A 20,011-nucleotide genomic window follows, 5' to 3' on the forward strand; every position below is an offset into this window, starting at 1 on the left:
ATGAGCTGGATGACATGGCTCTGCAGGCTGGACATGACCCACGGGCCAGAGGTTGAGCACTGCTTCTATAACTAATTGACAGAAATGGGACAGAACCAACTGAACCTGACTTTAGGTGCCTTGGCACTCATGTTTTCTTTATATATCAGTTCTGAAATAACCATAGTTCAATGTCAGATGCTGTAAGGAGAGACACTCAATGGGATGGAAGTGTAATAGCTTCCATGCATTTCTGGGTATCACTATGATCATTATTGAAAAGGGAAATTCAGAACAGTTTTTTTACATTTTGATTCTGTCATGCAGGAAGGAGTTTTGAAAGGGGCCAAATGGAGTTTGGAGTTTAACTTCCTCTGCCCTTTTTAAAATTTCCAGCTGTAAACAGATTACACTATGAACATCAGTGATAATTAATCTAGGTATCAGTTAACCTAATTTACCTTCCTATAGAATCTTCTCTTGCCAGCATTGTTCCAGTGTGTGGTGCACTCCATTATGAGACCTGGCATTGTATGAGTATTGTTATTGTGTTAAAGGGATGACTGAAAATGGATTTTTAAGGAAATAATTCAAAATGGTAATTCATTAGAACTAGTCAGAAGCCCACATGAAAAGAAATGTTCTCAACTTTGTTCTGGGAATTATGCAAATAACTTTGCACATTGAGATGAAAATGCATTCCTTTAGGTAAAATCTTAAATGTTGGAAAATATAACAATGTGCTGGTAACTTATTAGTAGCCTAAGGGAGTTTAGCTGACTGGAATGTTACTTGGTAGATGAGATTTAAGTTGGTGAAAGCTCATTGCCTCTTGTGTCTGAAACCTGATCTCAAGAGATTTGGCATTAGGATGCATTATGCTTTGATGTGTCCTCAGTACTTATTTCTTTAGTGATCATAATTATGTTAGTCATTTTACAGCATAAGAATGACATGATCTTCTCCCTGGAAAAGATTATAGTTTACAACGGGCAAATGAAAAACTACTACTAAGTAGTGGAAGAGTATTCTGAGAATTACAATAACAGGGTCATAAGCTTGTTTTCGTGTTGCATGCTGATTAGTCTTCTGTGCTTTTCTTAAATTTGTTTTATGGAACTAGGATTATAATTGGCATTTTTTTTTTATTGCTTGTGTATGATTGAGCTAGAGGAGCAAGAAAATGGTGAAAAGAAGGGGAATCGCAGGAAAAGAGGGTGGGAATTAAAAAACTGAACTGGGGGTTTTGGAAATGAAGGAGAAAAAGAGAAGGAAGCTAATGGTGAAGAGGGGAGGGAGAAGCTGAAGAGAATGAGATTTGTTATCAAGTAGGAGCAACCAGTTAGTCAAATAGGAATATAAATAAAAACAGTTCAGCAGTCCTATTTTAAGGTATAGAATTCTAACCACAGATAAGTTTGGGCTGTGTAGTCTGCTGCTGCAGCTGATAGCCTCTGTGGGCTGGGGCTTTATGTAGCTTCCCCCTGGAATAATTGGGGAAAGAAGCTCCTTGGTCCCTGTGTAGGCTCCTAGAGATTCCACTGGAGATGGTGATGGTCCCAACCATGACCGACTGGTGCCACCTTATTCAGGGGGTCATGTGCCCACCCCAACAACCAGTCAGCGACCTGTGGGGGGCATTCCCCACAGCCAATCTTTCCGGCTGTGAGGGGGGCATCCCCATGGCAAAGCTTACCGACCAGAAGCCGCGGCTTACATCCAGCGCTCCCACGTCCTGGCCGGTGCTCACGGGGGTGGGGTCGCCTGCCCATCGCAGCTGGTCAGGGGGTGCATGTGGGTTCTCAGGGGGTGCACCACTGGTCCTAACTTACCCTACTTAATAGCTGGAAGAAAGGATGCCTGCCAATATTTGGGAATAAGATTTTTTCAGTTCTGGAGAGAACTATTTACTAAAACAATTTAAGGAATCTATCTGTATTTTAACAAAAATCCAAGTGTCTTTTTATTAAAATGGTATAGAAAACAAACTTTTAACACCGGGATCACAGGATTCATCACAAGTGTTGCTAACTTTTAAACTTTTTCTCTGTGTAGTTTTGATTATGAAGATGCAGGATACCAGGCTGCAGACCTTGTCAAAATGGATTTTCTTTTAAATGGAAACACTGTTGAGGAACTTGCAACTGTTGTACACAAGTGAGTTGATGAACTGGACGGCCTCAGCCAGCGAATCAAAAATAGTTTTATAGATGCTGGTAACATACATTAATATAGGACAGAGTACTTCACCATTCAGCTGCCTTCAGGAATGATCTGTAAAAGAAAAGAGGCATTTTAAAACTTGAGATATACTTAATACTTTAATTATTTTTAAAAGATACAAATTATTAATCAGAGAAAGTAGAAAATGTTAAGATAGGGTAACTGTGGATAAGCAAGAGTTTACACTGAGGGAGAAGGATAAACTTTCTCCTTTGAAGAGAGCAGACAATATTGTGGAAAGGTTTGATGAAAATAAGACACTGGTTTCTTAAAGGTATCCAATTAATTGAAAGTTGCTTAGTTCTATGTTCCACATAATTTCAGTTCCTTGTAAATTTGCTTTTGTGTTCCTGAGTTATGCCATACTTGGAAGAGTGTACACACAGTGAAAACAGCATTTTTACCAGGTGCCTGTGGTATATAAAGTTTTTTTTCATAATTTATCATGTTGAGTTTCTATTACCTTTTCAATATAGGGTTTGATATACAGCCCTTCACTGGTCTTTAGCTTCTGAATCCACTGTGACTTGGAAATCAAACAGGTTTGGTGAGAAGAGAGTTTATCAAAGACTGGAAAAAGAACATATGTAGAGTTCATATTTATAAAATGGAAACATACACGTGGGCACTGTAAGCAAATATTATTTTATGCAGATTTTAATTAACAAGGCAAGCTTCTTCAAAAGAGAAGGAAGCTGTGGTGTCCAGATTCATTTGACTCATTTTCCAGTCCTTAGTCAAATCCTACCTTTGTATGTGATTTTACCTCAGTATCAGTCGAACATTATCTTCCTTAAGGTAGACCCTTCCTTCTAAAACTGGTTAAGACTTTCAAGCTGAATTATTCCAGTATTATAGCATACTTTAATACAGAGTTCAAGGATATGAAAATCAATATCAAAGGACCAGAATTCTTAAATTAGACATCTTAAACTGAATTAGTTTAATTATATTGAACTACTTATTCAGTAAGATGCAATATATTGACAGTATATTTTGAATTTCATTACTGCAGATTGTGTGAAGTCTTTTATTATAAACTGTTAAAAATATTTATCTTTAATATTTTTTCTAGGGTTGCAGTATTTGCCCTAAAAACACTTGTATATTTCTTTTTCAGGGACAAGGCACATGCTGTTGGTAAAGCCATATGTGAACGTTTAAAAGATGCTATTCCTAGACAGTTGTTTGAAATTGCCATCCAGGCTGCTATTGGCAATAAAATTATTGCAAGAGAAACGTAAGTTGCACTTGTTCTGACTTCAGTGAAGTTTTGTGATGAGAACTCTTTATTTTCTGTTCAAATAGATTTTGTTGTATAAACAAACCTGTTTCAGGGTGAACAGTGGCAAGGTGCTGTCACTTATATTTCCAACTGGTGGGAGACTTAAATAAGGCGGCCTACATTTTTTTCTCTTATAAGGTATGGGCAGATGAAACAATTATACTGAATTAAAAGTGGGGGAGACTTCCTGCTCAGAAACACATATCATCTGATCAGTCCTAACTGTTCTGTTTGTTCACTGTATCCTGCAGTAAGTAAAGCTAAATTGGGGCATTTTGAAACAGCTAAATACTGCAGTTAATTTTCCACTTGATGTGGGATTGGGCTGGACACAAGATACAGCTGCAGTGGCACATGGTAATTTCTAACCCTCTCCTTTTTGGTATAATTGTTTTGTCTATCTATACCCCATATACTATCAGTTTTTTGCATAATAAAATGATTGCTTGATTTTCAGATTTTGAACCTGGTATTCTTTTCAAGTTTATAAAGTCAAAGAAAAAACAATCCAGTGTTGTTACTATGAGTGTATAAAAACAAAATGCTTTTAATGGATGGAGCATAAGTTGGAAGCAGATCACAAAGGGGAGTTACTTCTAGGATGTAGCAAAATAGTTTTCACTGATAAAATTTTCTTGCTGTATGCTATCCTTGATTAGACTTCCATTTAATAAAGGGTCCTAGCACCTTGGAAATATGAGAGGCAGGAGAGTTCTCTTTTGTTTTCCATCCCTTTGCAAGCTGCTGCTTCCATAGGAAACTGTGTGCAGGCTGGACCAAGGCATTTCCACAAAACCGGCTCCACTGAAAACCGACCATTGTTATTTGGTATGATACCAATTCAGTTTTTTGGTTGCTGCAAAAAACTAGGATTTGGATTATGGCAAGTAATTGCAGACAGTAGAGGATCCAAGCAGAAAAAGTTATCATGCCAGTGGTTCTTAATATGTAAAGAATTGATGAACAGTAGAAATCTGGGCATGCCTTTAAACAACTAGTCTTCTCTAATACAATGGTTCTCAACCTTTCTAGACCCAAGGCACCCCTTGGTAAATGCCAGCTCTTAGTTTTTCACACATTTTTTGACTAAGGAAAGATAATAGCAATTTTTGTGCTGCAGCAGGACAGGATGTTTTTAACAATGGGTTTGTTTGAAATCTTTGGGTTGTTCCATGGCACTCCTGAAAGGATTTCAAGACAGACAGCACCAGCACCTTGGTTGAGATGTTCACTCATCTAGCAGATAGTGAAGATTGCTTCATTGCAATAATGAATTCTTGGCTACACAAAAATTACTGGCTTTTGGTTAATGAAAGTATTGTACGTTTTTAAACTACACTTATTTTGATAAAGTCACAGATGTAACTTTTAAAGAGGAAGATCATAACATTTTAAGTTATGTAACATACACTCTTTTTTGGATTTTGCAGTTATTTATTCAATACTGGGAGAGTTTTAAAAGGCAACCTTCAAGTTTTGTTTGGACTGTAGTATTTTAAATGCGATACTGATTTGGGTAATGATGCCCAACCATCTGAGGATTGTGTTGTATTGTTTCATATGTTCTTAAGGGTTAGAATAAGGCACCTCATGGAGGGCCTGGACTTCCTAAGATATTCAGTCATGCAGACAGTATATGGTATTTTCTCTTTCAGGTTGAAAGCTTACAGAAAGGATGTCCTGGCAAAATGTGTATGTATTTCTTTTCAGTTGGGGAATTCCTAATGCATTTAAATGTAAATCCTTTCACTAAAGTGACACGATCCATCTACCTACTTCCTTGCGCCTCTTTCCGTGTCTGCCAGAGAGGTTGTGCTTGCTTTTCTTTCTTGTGGATTGTTTGGATATTGTAACCCACTGTGAGCCTTTCTGGAAAGGGAGAGGGAGAAATCTAAATGTATTCTGGTGATTGTCTTTTTTTGCATCCTGACACTTTTACTATACTTGTAATACGGTTCAGAGAAGTTGGCTGTTTTACAGCAGGTGTGTGTGTGTGTGTGTGTGTGTGTGTGTGTGTGTGTGTGTGTGTGTGTGTGTGTGTGTGTGTGTGTGTGTGTGTGTGTGTGTGTAAGCCACGCACACGCCACTGAGTCAGTGATATAAGAAAGTCCCCAAGCTGACACTAGTTTATAGATAGGTTTATATTGATTTTCAGTGATCAATTTAGAATGTAGTTTGAATGATGTAAAGCTTAGCTTTACACAGACTAGAGAGAATTATACAAAAAGCAACACTTGTTGGACTTTTAAGGATCTAAAAGACCAGAAATAAGTTAGAGAAGTAAAGCTTGCTTTCCCTTAGTCTTTGTACCCCTTGAGCAAATTCAGCATGCGATCAACCTGTGTGATAGGGAAACTGATAGTGCATACCTATGGAACTGCCTAAATTAGTCTGTTCATTGCTTCTCTTCTCCCTTCCAAGAGGTGACTATTGGGACTTAGTTTAATTATATGTTGCTTATTATCTTAAAAAAGAGAGACTCTGGTAGACTTTATAATAGTTTTAAAACTTGCGTTACAGTATAACTTTTAGACTAAGCGGTATTTAAATATGTGGAACTTGAATATTTTTTCCCCTTTAATAGTATGGTGGAGATATTTCAAGAAAAATGAAGCTTTTAAAGAGACAAGCAGAGGGAAAGAAGAAGATGAGGAAAATTGGCAATGTGGAAGTGCCAAAAGATGCCTTTATAACTGTCCTAAAGAGACAATCTGACAAATAATTGGAAACTAATAATATACTTTAATACCTCTGGGGGAATTTGTGTGCAACTTCCATCTAGTGTACTTGATTTCTAATACAAAATGTTGTACCTGCATATTCAGAGATACTGTTGTAATCATGTATATATATATTTGTAAACTACAGTTCAGTTTTTATTACCAGGTGCTACTTGATAATATGTACAAGTGCTTGTAAATGGTCTTAGGAAATTAAACTTGAATGATTGATGAAAACTAAATATTTTTCCACATAATTTTTATTAAAATTTTATACTTTCCAATATTTGAGTAAATAACTCATTCTAACACCATGAATAATACGCTATGTCTAATCTTGTGGAAACCTTTTGTGCCCGAAAGAACCAGGGCAGTGCATCATACAATTGTATAAAATAGAATTCTAGTATATTAACTGTCATCGCAGAAAGGTAATTTTCTTATTGAGAAACTTGTATTGAATAGTTACCTCAAAATAATTATTGTCCAACTTACTTGCTAATAGTTGCTATTTTCAGCTAATAGTACCTATGTTACAGCAGGATGTGGTTAAGTAGTTGGAGGATTTTAATTTTAGTGTTTCAAATAGTAGATAAAAAGAACATGCAATCAAGTTCCTTAAATCTGTTAGTATTGCTCAGCTGTTCTTCTGTTCAGCCCAATTACAGATTCAGCAAAAACACCAGGGCCAGGTTATTCCTTATCTGTATTAGGAAGAACCTAAAACAATAGTCAGCAGCCTGTACCTGCCAATGCTAGGGGCTGCTTGCGCTGGGCAACAGGGAGAAGCAGCCAAGGTAGGGGTAGGCAACTCCTGGCATGTCTGCCAGTGTGTGGCACACAAAGGCATTTTGCTTGGCATGTGTGCTAGGGGCTGGGTTTATGCTGCCACAACAGGGATTGGGCCCCTTATAACTCCCATGCTCCAGCATATTACAAATCGAGATTACAGGTGTTTTTCACATTCTGCCTAAATATATTGCTGATCCCTGAGCTAAGGCCTTTTATACTATTCAATACAGGGATATAGGGTCAGTTCTGGACACAGATCTTTTTTGGAGTGGTTACTTCTCTAACATACTAAGTATAGATCAGGAAACATACTCATAAAAAAAAAAGCTACAGGATTGGTATTTCTGAAGAGAGGCTTACCTTTGATGAAGAAATGCATGTACAAAAGTTTATACCCAGCTTAAATGTAGGTGACTTCTTTTAAGTAAGAAACTGGGGGTGGGCCGACTGCTTGATCCAGGAAGATTAAAAATAGCCTGATTAGGGTTAGTGGGCAGGAGTAGTACAGGCCCAGGGGTGGCGAGGGGTTGGGCTTTCCCAGCCCAAGGGCTGTATTGTGAACACAGGCATTTGCTAGATCAGGTTAACCCTCTGGAGAGCAGGTGAACTAACTTTTAAGGATAACCTCCTGGAAGTGAACTAATTTAGATCAGACACACTTTTTGGGGCAATTTAAAGCCCTGTTAATGGCTGCAGGACCAGGCATTGAAGTCCATCTAACTTTGTTTAGGTCAATATAAATGTAACATTTGTACATATCCCAGATCATCACTGAACCGGAAGAAGATTTCAGACACAGGTAATGTAAGAAGAAAGATGAGAACTGCCAAGAGGTTGGATGGAGTTGGACCTTATCAAAGCTATTAAAACAACTGTCTTAGTGAATGAAGTGGGCTTATTCTATAACATAATCCAGCTATGGTCTAAGCACTAAACAGATGCTTCCTTTTTTGAGACAGGTTTCTAGTAATTGATGTTACTCAGAACAAGGTACAAAGGCAAGTTCATGCAGAGAACAAATAAGATTGAATGTGGGATTAAAAAAGGGACAGAGTGGCCCTCTATAAATTTTTGCCCTGTGAAAATAGCTATTCCTGCAAGAAATGCAGAAGCTAGTCTTTATTTCCCTCCTGAAAAATTTTAACTAAAAAAAGTTCTAGAAGGGTCCCACTAAGTCTCTGTGGGTACATCTACATGTTTATTAATGCACAGTAGTTACTGTGCATCTAATTTATGACTTGCTTAATGAAGGACTAAGAAAATGCACAGTAACTATAGAGTTACTGTTCAGTAGTGCTGGCACATGATTTTTTAGTGACATTTACTGTAAAGTAGCATATTAACATGTTTTTTGCCTGGCATGCTACTGCAAAGTGTTATTAGGCTGCTGCACATTAAGTGCTTTTGTAAACACACCCTGTAAGGAGTATGTGGAAATGAATTATAAGGATTATATAGTGTTCCTACCTGCTGCATAGCCATTTGTTACAGCTTGCTTATTTTTCTATGTTATTACTAGTTTCAGAATACATTTATTGCAAGTTTGGCTTCAGGCTTGAGGGAATTTAACTTTGTATTTGAGGCTGGTAACATTTCATTTGATTTTTTGACACTAGTAAGACTATGTTTCCCTACTTGTACTTAGTGGCAGCTTCCTACTAAAGGATTATTCAGTAATAAACGTACCTGTGTATGACATGTTTGTAGTTAAGAAATGCTTTCAATTTAGCTTTCAAGAATGTAATTTTCACAAGCAAATGTTTTATAAAGCATGAAAGCACAAAAAGAACACTGAATACTTTACTTTTAAAGTTTGTGTGTAACATACAGCAGGTTTGTGTGAGGACAGGTACACAGTGGGTGCATCTACACATGCCATTGGGGGCAGCAATAAGACTACAGAGCTTATTGCTCTGCAGTTTATTGCTCCTTGGCATGTGGCTTACATGTGCATCTGGACTGCAACACATTGAGGGAGCCCAGGGACTGCTCTGACCATGCTCAACCTGCTGTAAAGGAGGTACTTGGAGCATGAGGGTGCTTAAGTATGGGCCTAGCTGGCTGGCAGCCTGTGAACTGAAGCACCCTCCTGCCTCAGGCAGCTGATGTGTGCGCTGCTGCATGTAGATACTGACAAGAACTCTGCAGCAGGATAGTACTTGCATGTACAAGCTGCAGAGTTTATTACTTTCATGTACCCTAATAAGGGCACATGAGTAGACCTTGAGAAGTCTACTATGCAATTAAATTGGTCAACTGTGCAGTAAACATCTTGCATAGATCCACCCAATGGCAGATAATGCATGGAGCAGAGGATCAGCACAAGGCAGGAAGCAGAAAGCTGAGCAGGCTGGGTAAGGGAAAGGGACTGAAGTGGCACTTTCCAGGAAGAGTGTGGGGCTAGTATGTGGTATGTCCAGCAAAAAGGCTGGCCCCCACTGATATTTTTATACTATGTTTTTGAGAAGCTGGCCTGGGATGAGATTAACTGCCCTCTTAGCTAGAGAACAACAGTATGCTTTCACTACAGCTCACTGAAAACTAGTCTGCTCTTTAGTCCCCCTTTACATTCAACAAAATAAAAGTTTAGACATTTTCAGTTTGTGTACGTAAGCTTTACTTGGAGCAAGAATGTAGAGTGTTCAACAATTATAATAATACAATGCAAAATAGCTATCCTACTGCAAAAGTGGTTCAGTAACAGATGTCATTGTATTAAAACAAGTCTCTTTTGTAGACTATTACATTAAATAATTGCAAAGAGGTTATATTATCACATCACTGAAGCAACTAAATTCTTGTCTTAAAAAAAAAAAACACTTAACATTTTTCCTCATTTACAAAGCTCATAATTACTAACCATATAAAAATGCTAAATTAATTTGTAACGTAACAAAGAAAAGTGCTATGGCAGAAATCTGATACGTACAAAACTGTAAAATAAACTTTTTGAAGGGGGCAGCTGCATTTTTAGGCACCATTTCCATGTTTGTTTGTTTTGTTTTTTTTTATTTGCCTGAATTTTGTGCAGTAGTACTTACTCTAATTGCTCTTGGACAGCTCGTAAGATAAATTTAAGGCAACCAAGTGCAAAAGCTCAGTGTGCATTTGAGATATGTAAACAGCATTTCATAGTAAAAAAAAGTGTGCAATTTACAAGTCCATACCAGTTGACAATGGAGAGGCCAAAAAAACTGTTCTGCCTCTAAAAACTAGAATGAGGAGTATAGTTTTGCACTATTGGAACTAGGATTACAATGCTTGAACCAAGATTCCATTTACTCCAACACATTACATTGCTGTGCTATATAGAGTACTCTGTTGTTTGCCATTTCTCATAAGCAACTTCCATTTTTATTTGCTAAACTCAAGATAACAAAAAGTTATAGCAAAATGTACAAACACATCATCATATAGATATGGAATGTGATTGTATAAATATTGGACCTTAAAAAAAATTACAGTACCTAATATTCCCCAATTTAGCCAGTTGTCAGCATATTGGATAGCAGTAAATTCTTCTGCTACCTAAAAGTAGTTGCTGTGTTCACCCATGTGAAGTTCCTCCTCAATTCCTCCTTCAGTTCTCTTTCATACTGTACAATGGATCCACAAGTTTATTGTGCACATGCATTAAACCTTAGGGGGGAAAAAGCAGCTAATGTAAAAGTCAGCACACATTATCTATGTTTATTTACTACAAGTAAATACATTTTTAACAGTCCACTGAATTAGCAGAGAAAGCAGAATGACCACTCAAAAGCACTTTTAGAAAAACCAAATTTTATGCAGGCAGTTACTAAACGTACACAGATTAAGCAGCAAGGGCAGTGCAAGTTCCTAAATGTCCCACAGTGATATATCCAGACTATGTATTTTTGGAATAAGCTAACTCAGGACACCACTAGGAAATTCAATATTTCAGCTGTATCCAACAATTGACTGTTACTGCCAATCAGTTTTTAGCCTCCAATTTCAATTGGATTTTGGAGTACACAGATGCACTGGTTCCTCTGTTGGGACAGAAGTTAAACTGATTGCAATATATGTGCTACACAATTCTTTATTCCATGGGTTATGACCACCTGGAATTGCATCATATACTAGTTTGATGATGCTCCAAAATGGCCTGGATCGTGACACGAAAGATTACTATTAGGGGCATGTGAAATGGCCTGTATTAGATACAAATCAGTGATTCAGCCATAGACAAAGCTTTAAATATTTTTTCAACATACCTTGAGGTACCAGTCATAGCTCGTGAATACTACAATGCGGGGGGAAGGCATGCTCAGCAGCAAACCTGGAAGTGCTTCTGGTTCACTTTCAGGTCTGCTGCTGAGCACGCTGAGGAGCCCCCTGCGTTTCTGTGGGATGCTTCATCCCCACCTTACCATCACAGCATTCACGAACCACCTGGTACCCTGAGGTATGTAGATAACATCTAAAAGCTGTGTCTGTATCCGAGTTGCCAAATCGTTCTGAATCGATTCAGAGGGTTTTGATTAAATTTGGAGAGATTAAAAGGGCTTCCTGATTCTATCCAATTCAGGGATTTGGGCACCAAATCGAATCGGGGACCAAAGCTTCACATAGCCCTAATTACTATTTGTGAAGATGTCTATTAATAAGCTTCCCATGCACTGAGGCTTGCAGAACAAAAAGCTTAAAGTTATTAGAAAGATCAAAACCCCCCATATAGATTCAACACTTTGGGCACTGGTGTGTCAGTTTTATACCTTAGATCTCTTCAACAGACATTCACAAGCTAGAGATGCTGGGAGGTTACCCAATTGTGGGGTGTTTCAGAGTATAACTTATTTTTTCAGCATCTGTCATGGCAGCTTAAGTTTCCAGGCTTGACAACATCAGTATCAAACTCTGACCTCAAGACAATTTCAACTGCTTTTTATTAAAGTTAACAACCATTAAAGACTATTCTACCTTGTACCAGAGGAGGTGAACCACAGCATTGGCTAATGTTTGTTGTATGCGTTATTTTGTAGCTGTCCTGGTTTAGAATTACCTTATTACAATACAACTCATCTATTTCCATCAAAGTTACACATGCATAAGGAATTCATATTAGTGTTTTCAACTGAACAGTAAGGAAATTAAAGTTAGGGCCCTTGACCTTGGTTTACTAACATGGCACATTCTGTGTCTGTTATTATGTTAAAGAGTCTGTAAATATAAAACATAATATACGCACATATTGAGGCTAACTTACATGTTGCTGTAGTAACTGCATTTCCTTTAGTTGGTTCCCCCCTATGCAGTTTTAATGATAAGTTTAAGCAATCATGTGAAAAGCCACTTTATACAGCACCAGCACCTTGGGTTTTTTCTAGTTTATATCTGCCATCATAGGCCAGGCATTACACTTTTACCAGTATAAGTGATTGGTAACTGGTCTATATCCTTAGCAGAACAAAAGTTTGACACACAAACACTGGTTTAGAAGTGGCAGAATCTGGTCTAAGATTTTCCCTCTCACCTCTCCCCAAAGGGCAAACGTGTGTTCTGTTTGGTACTGATCTGAGCTATGGTGCTTACAGTGGGCACGTCTACATAGGCTAATGTACATTAAAGTGCACATTTTAATGCATATGCAACCATCACAAAAAAACATGCTTTAGCTAATGCATATTAAAATAGGCTAATGCGCATTTTTCTAGTACCTTACAATGGAGGTAATGGATTTTAACATACATAACCTAAAGCATATTAATTGAATGTGTAGACAAGCCCAGAAAAATTAGATCAATTCCATTTTGGGCTTTTTGAATGGCTGTACCTAGACTTAAATGTCAAACAGATTTTAGGGATTTCCCTATTCATGTTTACTATGAGCACTGCGGGCCAAAGGTTCTCCCCAGTTCATGCCTCCTAAGATTTTCCTTTTATTGCTGGTTATTTCAAGAATATAGTAACCAAGTTTTGAAATAGTGAAAAATGGGTATTTCATTTTGAAGTCATTTAGGTACTGAAAAGAGTTCGCAGTTGGCGTATAGGATCCAAAACAATGACTAGGGCTGCTACTGTCATTCTACTGTGGCCCCATTTAAAACTTTACACAACCTTATTTTACAAATCAGTCAATAGTAAAAATTCTAGTAGTAGTGGTAGTATCCTATTCAATTTATGAAAGGGTACAAAATAAATTTTCCATATAGCCCTTTGCTTCTTCAAAGCAGTGGTCATATCAGCATCACAAGTCTACTAGTTATATATCAGTATGTCTGTTAGGTGACAAATTCATTATTCAAGAACCTTCATAACATTTTGCATAGTGGAAGGAGAGAAAAGTATTCAATTCATGAAGTAATTCTGGCAAATTTAGATTAAACGTTCACAATAATAGTAGTTCGGCTATTAAGACAGATATAAAGACAGATTTTTTTAAAACAAAACCATAATAAAAAGAGACAGAAAAGAGCAATGAGATACTCATGTATAAATCTGAGAGTGAGTGACAGTAGGCAAGGGAAAAATAATCAAGCCAGGGGTTATGTCAGCACCAAATATTGGTTTGCTTTTAAATTGGTAGGGTCCAGAGATTGATTTGGATAGGGAAGCAATTTTAAAAAGACAGAAAGCCACCAGCCTAACTCTCAGTAACAAGCAGACCCTGGACAAATAAAATAATATTGTGATTAAAACAAAACCAAGTCCCACCCTCTGTTCCCCAAATCCCTAGAACTTTAGTTTCTAACTACATTATTTTCCCAGCCTGTCTCCCTGACCTCATCAGGTTTATCTGCTACAGATCACAAAGAAACAAGTTTGTCAAGTAGCAACTTTCACCATAACATTAAAAAGCCATTCAATTAGAAGTTAAGGATCAATATATAAAATATCAGTAAAGCAGCTTTCACTGAAATAATTAAATCAAAATGCAGCATGTAAAACCGTGTACGTCTTGGATAAGACAATTTATGAAATAGTGGATATTCAGTTATACAAATGCCTGATTAGGCAAGCTGTCCTTTAGTCATTCCAACCTCTTTGTCACACATTGAGCTTCTGGGGCCCAAAATTCTAGCTTATTAAGCAGATAAGACAAATAAACAAGATGGAGAAACACTATAGACTACAGCAAAAATGTTAACAGCTTAAAGTCATTTGGGATAAGTCTGTCATATCAAGTTTATCAATAAAAACCTGAATTTCACTTTCCAGTGTTTTTAAAGTACAGTGAAGGGGCATATGGCTAACAGTACAAACTTAAAAAAAAAAAAAAAAGAGGGAGAGACCATGTCTCTTCCCTGACAAATTTTATTTGAACATCACAGATTCTGTACAGTTCTTTTTGCTTGAAAGAAACACAGCTAAGTTTTTTAAAACTCTGTATTATATTCAAATTACAAAGCTCAATCTTTCATATTTCAAATACTGTAGCCATTTTTCCTTTAATATACATGCTACACTGAAGGGCCAGGATTTAACCACTTAATTTTTAAACTGAGTATTCAAACAAAGGCAACTATTCTATTTTGATTCAGTGCTCACCTTTAAAATATTTCACGGTTTTAACTCTTAGTTCTAAAGTAGCATCTTCATCACATACGAAGATAGTGCGAGGGTGCTGCTGGAAAGCAGAAACTGTCCACATATGATTGACCCCTTCTTCAATTGCCTTATACAAGGCAAAAGCTTTGTGTGCACCTGTTATGAGAATCATTACCTGAAAAGCAAACAGTTCTTAGTTTATCTTAAATTTCAAAGACAATTTTGATAGTAGTGTCCTGAATATAAATACATGCAAATAAAAAAGTAGTTAGAATTAAAAAACTCTTACTTCTCTAGCATCCATCACTGTACCCACACCGACTGTTAATGCCATAGTTGGTACTTTAGATAAATCTCCATCAAAATACTTAGCATTTGCCAAAATGGTGTCCATCGCTAAAGTTTTTAATCTTGTTCTCGAAGACAGACTTGATCCTGGTTCATTGAAAGCAATGTGACCATCTGGACCAATGCCTTTACAAAGCAGAAAAGAATCATTTCTAATCTTTAAAATAGTCTCAAAAACAATGAACTGTCTCTGCACTGCGCTGCCCCACCATTCTTCATAATCCTATCTTATTCCCCCCCCTCCCCCCCCCCCCACAGTTGGAACTAAAGGTTATTTATACACTTGTTAGTTACCACAAATTGGACTCTCTGTATCTTCACATTCAAACTGATTCTTGATATCAGTAATGAAAGTCTCTTAAATCTGTGCTTCAAAGTAAAAGTTCTTAGATAAAAGTTCTGAAAGTCCTGATTCAGTCCACTTATTAGCCACAACTGATCACTGCTAGAGCATTTCCCCATACCTCCAACAAACAGTTCGATTCCCCCAGCCTCTTCAATTTTCTTTTCAAATGCATCACACTCTGCTTGCAAGTCCAGAGCATTCCCATCCAGGATATGAGCGTTATTAGGGTCTATATCAATATGCTTAAAGAAATTATTCCACATATAGGAGTGGTAACTCTCAGGATGATTTCTGGGAAGCCCTGAAATGGTTTAAAGTGAAATTCACATTACTATGAGCTAACTGAACCAACCAAAGTTACGCTTGGATTTACATATACAGTGCTTATATTAGAAATGCACCATGTCTCAAAAATCTGTCTCACCAGAACACACAAATGAAATAAAGAGTTTTAAGTGATCCTCCTATAAAAACAGACATATCTCTTAACTGCCATGGATGTGATACAGTCATTCCAGAGAGTGGATAGCATTATATTTAAGTTTTGTACAGGACCTTGGAGGAAATTAGGCCCAATACTTTGTTCTGCAGCGCTTTCTGTAAGGATTTTAGTCACCTTACAGAGTGACAATTTAGCCTTACCAGCCACTTCAGTTGCACATTTTTTTATTTTTTTTTTGCAGAGGAAAATTAGAAGCTGACTTGGGAGTTAAAAAAAACAAAAAACAAAGCCATGACATATGTGCTTCTCAAGTCTCAGTTTTGTGCTTTAACCACAAGATAGTATTCTTTTCTCCAGCATTTAAACTATAAACTGAGCCTCTCAATATTTTCAACTTCAGAGCTTACCGACATATTCATCCATGTTGAAAGTCTTTACATATTTGAAGGAGAGATCTCCGTTCTTGTGATATTCTATCAGCTTTTTGTAGCATCCCAGTGGTGTACTCCCTATATTAAATAATTTTGTTATTCTTTTGCTTCATATGCCAGTAAGTCACATTTTTAGATCCATATGGAAAATTATAAAGTCTTCTAAAGTTGGCTTCTGTTACTATAACAGGCTCAAGAACCTATTACATTTCAAGAGGATTCTGAAAAACTCCTACTGACTAGCAAGTTGTCAAGCTTCAACAACACTTCCCTATGAAGTATTTAAAAGAATACAGTAGAACCACCAAGATTTTGGTATCCAGGTGATTTTCAACAGGTTGCCAATTAAGAACAAGATGCTTAGCTGTTTGCTGCAGCATTCACTTCAAAAGGCACATCTCTTTCATAGAGAAGTAAGGTGAGAAGGGACCCCAAAAGATCATCTAATCCAACCAGGATCAAATCTGCAGCCTTGGTGCTATTAGCATTGTGCTCTAGCCAACTGAGCTAAGCCACCCCTGCATCACCTGGAGCATATCAGCAACCCTGTAAATATGACTGAAGATATGGCACCTTTCTAAAATAAAAGGTGCACACCACCAGAGCACCTCAGAGGCTCTGCAGTCATTACTACAGCTATATGCACATAAATCTGAGGAACCTAATTTTGGGGACTATCTGTGTTCTGTACTGCATAACATTTGATTATACAATCAAGCAAAGGATTGCTACTGACTAAGCACAGAACAAACACATCTGTTTGCTCTCAATTATGAGCATTTTACCTGTTGGTAGACCAAGCGTAAAATATTTTCCTTCACTTGGCTTGAACTGGATAATACGGTTACAAATGTATTTTGCAGCCCATTCACTAGCCTGGTCATAATCGTCAAGAATTACAAGTCTCATTCTGGTGGCGAGCAGCTAACAGGGGAAGTTAGGATTAAATCTGTGGAATATGTGAGAAGCAGTCAGCATCACATAACATATATACAAACTGGAATTGAATTAGTTTAGTTTCTTCTTAGATGGTCCAAGACCTTAAAAAAAACACCCCTTCCCCAAATTTACACTTACAACGTAACACTGAGAATACAAAAAGCATATTATTGTCTCAACGCAAGAATAAAGCGAAGTAAGTAGTCTTGACTAGGCCAATTCAACCAATTTCAACATTCTGGACCACTTCAAAGGGTAAGAAAGCCTAGAAAATAAATTCTTAAAATGTTAGCTATTTTTAAAATGTGTTAATTAAAATGCCTTCTTCACAGACCAAAACTGGAAAGATCACAACAAGATAAATACACTTGTGAAACCCAGAGCTCTAAAGCCTAAACAGTTTGGGAAGCTTAAATGTCTGCCCCATTTACTACCAAATAGTTTTATGAATGCTTCCACGAAACTTGGTGGGACCCAATGAGATAGTTCTTAAGTGTTTGCAGGATTGAAGCTTTAATATACATCCCTCCAGAGAAGTGGGTGCAGTCTTGGTACTTTGTCTAGCAGTTATCTAGTGAACAACTAGCAGTTACCCTCCTCTGAGGAAATAGCTTCCTTTGATAAGCAGTTTTTGTTTAAAAAAAAAAAAAATCATCAAGAACATCCTTTTCCATAACAGGTTGAAGCTGGGTGAATTTCAGTTACAAAGAGAAGGCAAAACACACACTTGTATTACTGTTTTCTCTGTCAATTCTTAAGCAAAAACAAGCAGTTAAACCCCCGCTCCTCATTACAGGGAAAGACCACCTTTGTGGCAGGTGCCACAAATGAAGAGGAGTGCCTTACCAGGGGTTGCTCCAGTTTCCCATCCTATCTGCTGCCGCTCCCAGTCTCCTCCCCACCCCCAAAATGCCACAGGCAGGGCTAGTTGAAGCCACCTGCCATGCTGTGCTTGTACCGCAGGCTGGGCATACCTGCCCCAGGGACAGCAGTATATCTACCGGTCATGAGCCTTGGCTAAGCGACAGGGTCCTCTCAAAGCCCTTTTCCAGCTACTGAGGGCAAGTTTTTCTAGTCAAAGCCTTTGTACACTTACACTGGAGTATTCAATTTTTTAGTAGATCACAAAACAGCAGTTTTCCAGTTATAGCTAGATCTTAATATCTCAGCTTTTTTAACACCACTGCAGTTCAGGCTTGAACACCAACCATTATTTGTGGGGGCAGTTAAAGATTTATTCTTCAAATGATATGAAAAACCCACAAATTAATTTAAGTGCAAAAGCTATGTTTGTGTGTTAGAAGTCAAAATCTAGAGAAAAGGAAAGAGTAATTATACCTGTGTACTTAAAGTCCAAGAGTATAAAGTCTGAAGATATAAACTGTTTTATTCTATGAAAAGGATGCAAATTCCAGGCCATGGCTATGCCACATTTTCTTCTGCTTTAGAGTTTTTTTTGGTTGACAACTAAATAAAGCATGTCCTGGCTTCACACAAGCCAGTTTCAACCCATGACTGGCAGACACTGATATTCTTGGCTGATTTAAGTGGTCAGTTTTAAAGTAGCCAACATGATGGGACTGCACCTCATACTTTTGTAGGCAAGCACCTGTTCCTTTCAACAGGTAATGAAGAGCTTGTTACTAAAGCAGCTTATACCCCTTATTACCCAATTCTTTCATTCACTTCCTAGGCAAGTTGCAAGTGATGAAGCTACAGAAAGCATCATATAAAATAGGTCCAAATCCAAAAGCGTGATACTAATTTCCCTTTAAAAAATCATCCTATAGCCCCAGCAATCCCACAGTGCTTTAGCAAACCAGGTATTGCCTCTTCAGCCAACCTTACTGCACCCCAAGAAGCAGCAGCAGGAGCAGGCGGATGTGCTGCAGCCGGTCAGGCAGCCACACTCCAGTTCTACACAATTTTCTCCTATCGCATCACGTCACTGACAGAAATAAAATACAATGCTCCCCCTGCCCCAGGTTTTCCCTGCCTTACCGGCAGTCTCCAGTCTCAGCGAGCACTGCAGTCGCTTTCACAGCAGTAGGAGCCCACCTTTGTGGCAAGTGCCACAAGTGAAGAGGAGTGCCTTACCAGGGGTTGCTCCAGTCTCCCACCCTATCTGCTGCTGCTCCCAGTCTCCTCCCCCACCCCATATGCCACAGGCAGGGCTAGTCGAAACCACCCGCCATGCCGTGCTTGTACCGCAGGCTGGGCATACCCACCCCAGGGACAGCAGTACATCTACCGGTCATGAGCCTCGGCTAAGCGACGGGCCTCTCAAAGCCCTTTTCCAGCTACTGAGAGCAGCTCGGACCCAGGCTCCGCTGTTTGCAGCCCCGGGGCTCAACCTCCTCTCCCACCCCGGGCTGGAAGCTCCCGGCCCACAGGTGCCCGGGGACAGCGGGGTAGGTGGGTCAAGGGCTCCAGACGCGGCACCGGCAGCAACACGCTCAGCGCGGCTGAGGGGCGCCCTGAGGAAGCCCGAGCCCGAGCCCGAGCCCAAGCCCTGCCCCACCTCCTGCAGATCCAGCAACGCCCCTGGGGCCGACGAGGAGCAGAAACAGGAGCCGGAGTCACAACCAGGCCCAACCCGTGCCGCTTCCGCTCCAGCAGCCGGGACCGAACCAGCAGCTGCTGTAACAGCTCCGTGAGTCCACCGGGCTTGTGACCCGGAAACAGCAGGGAGAGGCCGGAAGTGGGAGCGACAGCAGCGCTGCGCATGCGCCAGAGAGACCATACTTGGCTGCGTGCGCAGGTATGTGTAGAGTGTAGTTGATAGAGTGCGCATACGTCGCAGAGACTGTAAAGCTTGCGTGCACACGCGTGTGGAGGGGTGTTGTTACAGCACTTGTGCTCGAGCTGTGGGAGCTTTTAGTCAAAGCGTGTCGCGCGGGGTCCTCGCAGTAGGACTAGAGACATACGGGACTTGGGAGTTAGGCTGCCTGTAGGGAGGCTGTTCTGGTATCTGCTGCTCCCCTAGTTCTCTGC

At 39.0% G+C, this 20,011-nt stretch overlaps 2 protein-coding genes across 7 annotated transcripts in view; one reads left to right on the plus strand and one right to left on the minus strand.

The window, feature by feature from the left end:
* Positions 1 to 6,449, plus strand: part of GUF1 (GTP binding elongation factor GUF1) — a 41,693-nt gene extending 35,244 nt beyond the window's left edge. For all 3 annotated transcript variants that reach the window (XM_019481117.2, XM_019481121.2, XM_014594924.3), the window contains 4 exons: positions 2,035 to 2,136; positions 3,323 to 3,442; positions 5,143 to 5,179; positions 6,072 to 6,449. In XM_019481117.2, coding sequence (XP_019336662.1) covers positions 2,035 to 2,136; positions 3,323 to 3,442; positions 5,143 to 5,179; positions 6,072 to 6,209 — 397 coding nt within the window. In that variant the 3' untranslated portion in view covers positions 6,210 to 6,449. The remainder of the gene's footprint in view (positions 1 to 2,034; positions 2,137 to 3,322; positions 3,443 to 5,142; positions 5,180 to 6,071) is intronic.
* Positions 1,914 to 19,672, minus strand: GNPDA2 (glucosamine-6-phosphate deaminase 2). 4 transcript variants are annotated; one of them, XM_059721683.1, is made up of 8 exons: positions 19,539 to 19,672; positions 16,864 to 17,027; positions 16,055 to 16,156; positions 15,324 to 15,506; positions 14,801 to 14,985; positions 14,512 to 14,686; positions 2,666 to 2,772; positions 1,914 to 2,253 (listed from the first exon to the last, which is right to left on the minus strand). In XM_059721683.1, exons 2-8 carry the CDS (start codon positions 16,985 to 16,987, stop codon positions 2,233 to 2,235), a joined length of 897 nt encoding a protein of 298 aa, XP_059577666.1. In that variant the 5' UTR covers positions 16,988 to 17,027; positions 19,539 to 19,672; the 3' UTR covers positions 1,914 to 2,232. The 4 variants fall into 4 exon arrangements, 3 of the variants coding, with proteins under 3 accessions (XP_059577666.1, XP_059577667.1, XP_006269738.1); XM_059721684.1 differs by lacking the exon at positions 19,539 to 19,672 and adding an exon at positions 17,745 to 19,209; XR_009459765.1 differs by lacking the exon at positions 1,914 to 2,253 and adding an exon at positions 10,467 to 10,638 and having other exon boundaries at positions 2,684 to 2,772; positions 19,539 to 19,667.
* Between the last annotated feature and the right edge of the window lie 339 nt (positions 19,673 to 20,011).

The sequence above is a fragment of the Alligator mississippiensis genome, chromosome 2 (genome assembly GCF_030867095.1).
Source record: "Alligator mississippiensis isolate rAllMis1 chromosome 2, rAllMis1, whole genome shotgun sequence".
Lineage (NCBI taxonomy): Eukaryota > Metazoa > Chordata > Crocodylia > Alligatoridae > Alligator > Alligator mississippiensis.